The 7,957-nt window shown below is 48.9% G+C and overlaps 1 protein-coding gene across 2 annotated transcripts in view; it reads right to left on the minus strand.

Annotated features, from left to right (window-relative positions):
• The window catches only part of LOC133446098 (striatin-like), a 39,334-nt gene extending 31,698 nt beyond the window's left edge, over positions 1-7,636 (minus strand). For both annotated transcript variants that reach the window (XM_061723888.1, XM_061723879.1), the window contains exon 1: positions 7,290-7,636. In XM_061723888.1, the coding sequence (XP_061579872.1) occupies positions 7,290-7,511 (222 nt within the window). In that variant the 5' untranslated portion in view covers positions 7,512-7,636. The remainder of the gene's footprint in view (positions 1-7,289) is intronic.
• Between the last annotated feature and the right edge of the window lie 321 nt (positions 7,637-7,957).

Genomic DNA, 7,957 nt, shown 5'->3' on the forward strand with positions numbered 1-7,957 from the left:
GCAAGTCCAAACTCAGCTATAGATCTGTTCAGCAGAAATAAATGGAGCCTGCCACTCAAAGAAAATCATATTCTAAATAAAACTGAGCTTTTTTTCTTCTTCTTCAAGTTTAAAACTGAAACTAAAAGCTGAGTTTTGCCTTTTAAACCCAGAACGTGACCCATCTGAGTTTCTGTGAATCAGAGGACCAACACAATTTAGTTTGTGAGTCAATCGAGTTCCAACGTGGAGAGCACGCTCTGGTTCTAATCATGGCCCTAGGGCAGTTTTAAAGACACACACACACACACGCATGCACACACCCGGTTTTGTAACTGGGTCGCTGGTCACTCCAGGCATCCACAAGTCACTGAGACGATTAAACAATTTTCACGCTGAGAATCAGAGGCCGTGCAGTCGGAGGTCAAACTGGGTTTAAGCCTTCGCGACCACATCACCATGGTAACCTGCTGCAGACACGAGCAGCTCTGGAGGAGGTCATCTCTCTGACAACAGACCAAAGAGTTAAAGGTTCACACGGAGTGATATCTAACTAACCCTGATTCAGGGTCTACCGCTGCAGCTGCATCACAGAGGGGAGACGTGGACCTGGGAGCCAGGGAGTTGAACCTAAAGCAAACCCAACCACTACGTTGATGCTGGTAAAACTCTTTTTTTTTTTTTTAAAGATTTTTTTGGGCTCTAGTGGCCCTTTATTCAAGCTGCAGATATGAAAGGGGTAGAGAGAGAGATCGGGGATGACATGCAGCAAAGGTGCGCAGGCCGGGATTCGAACCTGCGACCGCTGCAGGAGGACTGTAGCCTCAGTATATGAGCCACTGCTTAACCCACTGCGCCACCGAGCGGCCCGATGCTGGTAAAACTCTTGAAAGAGTACTCCTTCACCCCCGTCCTGAGTTAGCTGGGAACCTCACTGCTTTTACACCAGACCAAATTCCATAGTTTGTTTTTAATCCCAGGTCACGGTTTCTCCCTTGCCCCCCTCCCCGTCTTCCTTCCTTCAACAAGCCCCTCTACCTCCTCGCTGCACTCGTTCGGGATCTCTTCCTTTGACGCTCAATCATCAGTAAACTGAAACTCTCCTCTCTCTATCGCTGCAGATGTGGGGACGATGGAACATTTAGAGTGTTGTCTGAGTTCTGCGATGGTCCTTTGCTTGTTGCCATGGCGTCCGAGGGTGAACTCGGTGGGATGTTTCGCGGCCTTTCGTGTAGGCAGGCACCGGCAGCGCCTCGTAATTATAGATCCTCCCGACACGTCTGAATGTCACGTGGCAGCTGTGGGATGTCTATCATGAAGATGCTGGAAACCAAGTGGCCATAGAGGTCAGGCTGACACGCCTCCAAACACCACAGGACCCTCCACTGAACCCTGCCGACCACCCGAAACCGCCCTCCATCTCGTTGTTTGGTTATAAGTCTATACTTTAACACTCAGTTAGTCAGAAAATCATCTGATGGAATAAATATGTTAACCAGGTTGGGAAGCCCCGCCCCCGTGTTTTCTGCTGCAGCAGATGCACCCAAACCTCAAACTCACACGACTCTGCGCCTCTTTCACAGACGTCCTGCTATATAACAACTTTATTGGACCCAGATTGGTTTATCTGCTCTAGAACTGGAGGTTTTTGAACATTTTAAAAGAGAAATGTACTTTCCAAATCAGCCATTTTTGCTTCATTAGCACAAATTGCCAGCTGCTGCATGCTGGGATGACTGGAACCAAACTTTTTAAACTTTAATAAAAATAAAACTGAGGGTCCTAGTTTTTCGTCCCAGTGCTGCCTGCAACTCGTGTAGATCTAGGACCCCTTGAACCACATTTAAAAGATACTGCCAAAAACCTTGGTGTAATTTTGGACTCTAACTTTAAAATGGAGAAACAAATTAATGCAGATGTAAAATCTAGTTTCTTCCAGTTGAGGCTTTTATCCAAGGTTAAACCCTTTTCATCTTTCAAAAACTTTGAGAAAGTTACACATGCCTTTTGGTCATCCCGCCTAAACTACTGCAATGCACTGTATGCAGGCATTAGCTGTTCCTCCCTGTCCCGTCTGCAGCTGGTTCAAAACGCTGCAGCTCGCCTCTTAACCAGAACGCAAAGGCGGGACCATATTACACCTGTGCTCGCAGCTCTTCATTGGCTCCCCTGTTATAGGATCAATTTTTAATTTTGTTTTTTTTGTTGTTTTTTGAAATCTTTACATGGTCTTGCACTTTCTTACACCTCAGGTCTTTTAAATTGTCGATAGACCTTCTAGGGCTCTACGGTCAGCTGACCAACTCTGCCTAACGGTTCCCCCCTCCAGGCTAAAGAGCAGGGGCGACTGGGCCTCTGCAGTAACTGGCCCCAAACTCTGGAGCGAGCTGCATTGCACATACGCCTGGCTCCTTCTATGGCTGTTTTTAAATCTCATCTTAAAATTCAATTTTACTCACTAGCATTTAACTCACCATGATTTTTGTATTTTATTTATGTTGAATTTTTTTTTACATTGTCCCGTTTTGTTTTTGTTTTCCTTTCGCTTGTCCAGCACTTTGATCAGCTGACCTGACCCTGGGGGCTACCCGGTTGGTAGTTAGCCACAGGTGAAGCTGCTACCTATCAGCCCTAAGGAGCCCCTTTCTTGCGGGCCTGAAGGATGCAGACCAGCTTTGACTTGCTGTAAATTTGATCAACAACATCCTCCACATCCTTGTTTGTAAGACAAATACAGTCAGAAGTCCATCTGTCCCGTGTGTTCATTGGACTATTGTGAACCAGCGTGACCCCACCGCCCGGTGACTGCGGTGCAAACATTATTTAGTGTCAGGAGACAGCAGGGATTTCCCGCTGCTTAAATCTGGAGCAGTGAAGGGATTAATTCATTCTTCCAGAAGATGAGGATAGTGAGTAGAAGGGAGGATAAGCTGCTAAGCTTGCGGGGAGGATGGGGGGGGGTTGCTGTAGGAAAGTTGAGACTCTTCAGAGAACAGCTCTCAAGGAACAGTTATACAGGTCATAAGCTGCCGGGGGACATCCACCATTGTAAACGGCAGGACATTTCCTTGTAGACTGTTCACCTTCACAAGACATTCAGTCTTGGTCTCCATTGACACACAAGTTTCCAGATAAAGTCGTCCAAGTGTCAGAAACATCGACGTTGGTTTGTTTGTTTGCTCTCGTCTGACATCAATGTCACATTAGATGTTCAAATGTTATCACGTCCTCTTTGACCACAACGGAGCCCTGGTGGAGGACGTCAGTCTGCAGAGATGTCTGTGAGGACCAGACCGAAGCTGAAGACGTGCTGCATGGAAACAGCTGTCCTTTAACACCAAACGTCTCACTCGTGATCATGGCCATCCTCTTATAGTTGTCCTCGGCGCTGCGAAGGTGCGGCAAGAGTTTGTGTGGGTTAAATTACGGCTGTTGACATTTATGCTACTTCCTGTTGGCAAGACGACAACCCTGGACGGTTGAAGCCCCAGCAGACCTCCTTCAATGGCTGCCGGGGCTGTTGGAAGCCAGGGGTCCGGATCCAGACCTGCGGTTCCTCCACAGACCGTCAGGTTCTGGATCTTCAGGTTCAGACCCCCAGCATTCACTGGGTCGGTACCCGACCCCACACAAGAACACGTGCTCGTGACAACTTCAATTCCCCCTTAATAAAAGCGTTTTACAGAATGAATAAAGAGTTGAGCAGGTCCCCACAAACAGAACCTCCTGGTAACTTTTTGACCTCGGAGTCGCCGCGTTGGTTTAACGCGAACCAGCAACAGACGGGCCCGTCCGCCTGGACTGATCCGTCGATTCATTAATCTAAAGCAGTGTTTCTCAATCATGGTCCTCGTGGTACCCTGTCCTGCACGACTTAGATACTACCCTGCTTCAGCACACCGTAACACACACAGTACCTGTGTCATCAACAGAGTTGTGCAGACCTAGGTGAGAAGCTAATGAGGACCATTAATTAGAATCAGGTGTGTTGGTGCAGGGAAACATCTAAAACATGCAGGACAGGGGCCCACGAGGACCAGGATTGAGAAACTCTGATCTAAAGGGTCTACATTAGGAACCACAAAGCCTCTCAATCCGGTCCTCTCCTGCTCCGGATACAAAACCCTAATCCTGGAGCTACCCACGCTGCTGGCATCGCCATGACACCCTGGCACTCTACAAAGGATGCTAAGAGCAGGAGGGGAGGGAAAGATGAAAGAGGCGGAGGAAGATGATGCGATGCCCAGAGGAGGAGATGAAGGAGCGATCAACAAAGTGACAGAAAACAAAAAACATGGGGGGGGTTGTGGTGAATGTGAACAAGAATAGCAGCGTGACAAAACCACTCGCCCCCTACGGTAGCGCTGACGACAAACGCTCAGCCCTGGAGCTGACAGGGCTGTGATTGGAATAGGGGTGGGGGGGTGGGGGTGTGAGGATGAGGAGCAGGAAGTCGCTTCCCCCTACGGGAGCGCTGACAACAAACACTCAGCCCTGGAGCTGACGAAGCTGTGATTGGAACGAGGGAAAGGGGGGGGGGGGGGGGGGCAGGAGGATGAGGAAGACGAGGAGGAGGAGAAGGACAAGGGAGCAAGGAGGACGAGGAAGGACGGGGAGGAGGACGAGGATGAGGATGAGGACGAGGAGAACCAGAACAAAGGAGGACCTGGGTCCACAACCGCCATCACTGTCTGGGTTCAGACTACGACAGAAGGGGGCATCCTCTGTCTCAGCTGGAACTACATGAGTGATAAGATTCTGGTGTCTGACCCAGTTCCAGACTCCGAGGTTCTGTCTAAATTAATCACTGTGGCCCAGAAACCTGGACACCAACATCCTGTCCGTCTCCAACCAGACGAAGCACAAACTTCAACTTCAACCAGCCCGGTTCACTGAGGCCCGTCTGCAGGTGTGTGTGCCTTCTGTCAGGGTGGAGCTAGCAGGTTCTGGTTCCCCTCATGTTCCACCACCAGCTGTAGCATCAGCATCTGCCCGTTATTGTGTCCTTGATAGAGATCAGATTATATTAATAGTGAATTAAAGCAGATCACCATATCTTCATTCTTTTTCTTGCCACCGTACAAACTTCAACTCGTCCCGAGTTCCTCGTCTTGGGGCTCGACTTCATGACGAGTGCCGAATGATGAGTCCTGACTTGGATGTCTCCCTGATGACTCGGAACCACGCCCACACGGCAGAGGAAGCCCGATGTAAGTTGAAGACCTTCATGCCCCCTCAGAGGGGAGATGGAACCAAAGTTTCAATAAGAGTAACGATAAGTATCGGTATCGATATGAAGTCCTAAAAGCCCCCCCCCCATGGTTCTGAAACAACCACGCTACATTTGTGGAAGCATCAAAAAACATACATCCTTCGGCCTGTTTGCAGGAATCTTCCTTTTCTTTGTGCAGGATGAACTGAGTCATCTCTCCACCTCTGGAGCCACTTTCCTCTTCCTCTTCCTCTTCCTTTTCCTCTTCCCTGCAGAAGAAGCCCCGCTACCAGTTCAACCTGCACGGCAGCAGAACACACAGATGTTCAGAAGAAACTGGTTTGTGGTCCCGGCAGACCTACGGGTCCTGGTCCCAGACCTACTGGTCCTGGTACCTGGTTCAACTCCTTTGACTGTGACACTTTTGAGCTTTAGCTGACCGAAAAATGACTTCGGTTTTATAGATTCTGACACAGTGGAATTCTGAAAGTGGATGAGTCCAACGGACCAGAACCACCGAATCCAGCCATGCTTCCATTATCGGACGCCCGAGGCTCGACTCGCGTGCTGAGTGGGAAACACGCGCTGTGGGTCTCCGTCCCTGTGAGGTCCACTGGTGGATGCTGGTCTGCTGGCAGCAGCCCCGGAATACAGACTAAACCCAACACACGGGCTCCCGCTGGTGTTACTCCCAGTGGGGCTCCGACTTCTGTCCGACAATGGATTAGGGCTGAAACGATTCCTGGAATAAATCGATTACAAAAGATTATCCAGGAATTTTCTCTGCCTCGAGGAATTGTTTAATTTTGCCAGCTCAAAGCAGGTATTTCGCGGTCCCGGTCTACGTTTAATGCGCCACGCACGTAAAGGTAGAAGAAAGAGGCGGCGGATATGTTTGATTTTAACTAAAAGATTAGGCAGAAAATGTCAAAAGTGTGGGAGTGTTTCAAGCTGGGCACCAAGGCTAACACTGTTGCATGTCTTCACTGTAAGACAGCGCTTGATACCACTACAGTACGTCCTCAATGCTGCAGCATCTCCACCCAACACCCTGTTTACTCCGACAGCGGAGGACCGTCACCTGAGACAAGGTAAAATTAAGTTAATATAGCGCTAATTAATAAGATTAACGTTACGGTACCTTGCTAACATAACGTTAGCCCTGTGGAGGGCTAGGTTTCTATTAATTATGACTACTGTCGATGCATGGCCAACGCATTTAATCTGTAAATACACAGAGCTGAAGAGTGATGAGGGTGAAAGATAAAAACGTAATAAAGTTAACTGGGTAGTTTTCAATTTTAGCTCTGCAGTCATTGATGGATAAAACATCAAGTAGCGCTGGTGGCTAATGTGCTCCAATACAGCAGGTCTCAGAATTTTATTTTGAACACTGCCAAAACTCAAAATCTTATCAAGACTTTAACTTAAAACTTAACTTAAAATTTGCTTGACACAAATTAAAGTTCAATTGAAACACGTTGGAAAAACACCTAACCTTTTAAGTGATGTGTGTTATCAGGTGTAATGGCATTTTTAGGTTGGAAATAAGAACATTTCTTGGTAAGATCCTTAGTTTTTGGAGTGAAGGCAGTGAATTTGGTCAACTGGTGTAAATTCAGGGTTTTTAAATGCACACCCAGGAACCTACTGTATTATATAATTTAATCTTAGTAATGTCAATTAACATCTAACATCTTATGTATATTTATAATCGCTCTTTAACTAAACAAAAATGTTTTATCCCATTACTCGATTAATCAATGTAATTTTCAGTAGAATACTCGATTTCTAAAATATTCAATAACTGCAGCCCTACAATGGATTTTCCCACCTGGCTCTCGCTGGTGTACAGGTAACGTGACGTCATCACGCAGGTTAACCTGGCCGCGGCGATGACACAACAACCCGCTACTAAAGCCTGATTTATGGTTCCGCGTTACACCGACGCAGACCCTACGGCGTAGGGTACGCGGCAACGCGCAGCGTACGGTGCGCGTCTCCGCGTACCCTACGGCGTAGGCACTGCGTTGGTTTAACGCGGAACCATAAATCAGCCATAATCTGGTTAGCATCAGAACCGAACCCCGCCGCTCACCTGCAGCTCGGCCCGCTCCACCTCCCACTGCGCCCGCTCCAGCTCGAATCGGGCCCACTCGTGCTGGAGGAAGTGCAGGATCCCGGGGACGCTGCGCGGAGCCCGGGCCGCCTCCCCGCCGCCGGGCTGCGGGGCTCTCGGGTTCCCTCCTCCGCCGCCGCCGCCGCTGCCCGCTGGGCTGCTGCTGCTGAGGAACACGCCGGGGCCCGCCTGCTCGTCCATGGCCGGACTGTGTCGGTCCGGTGCCGTCACCCACTCCCGCCTGATGTCCTCATCGACGGCGCTCGGAGTCACAACTCCTGCCCGAACCAGCTGTCAGACGAGGCTGTGCAGCTGCCGGGACTGGGGCGGCACTTCCGGTAGCGCCTTCAAAATAAAGTGTCCGACATAAGCGCCGGAAGACAAACATTATCACATAACTTCCGGTCTGAAGCCAACGAGAACTTAAGATGACCTACTACTACTATTACTACCAAAGATACTCTATACAGAAGATAACGCATTACTGTTTCTGCCAATGGTATGAAATGGTATACACTTCCTGTCTCCTAAGTGGGCGTGGTCGCCCCTCTCCCCACATCGTTTTGGAAGTGTTGTGAACGTGTGTGTGTGTGTGTGGATGGAACACTAGATACAGTACAACTTTAATATTTGCACCTTATTTTGCC

This window comes from Cololabis saira, chromosome 1 (genome assembly GCF_033807715.1).
Source record: "Cololabis saira isolate AMF1-May2022 chromosome 1, fColSai1.1, whole genome shotgun sequence".
Lineage (NCBI taxonomy): Eukaryota > Metazoa > Chordata > Actinopteri > Beloniformes > Belonidae > Cololabis > Cololabis saira.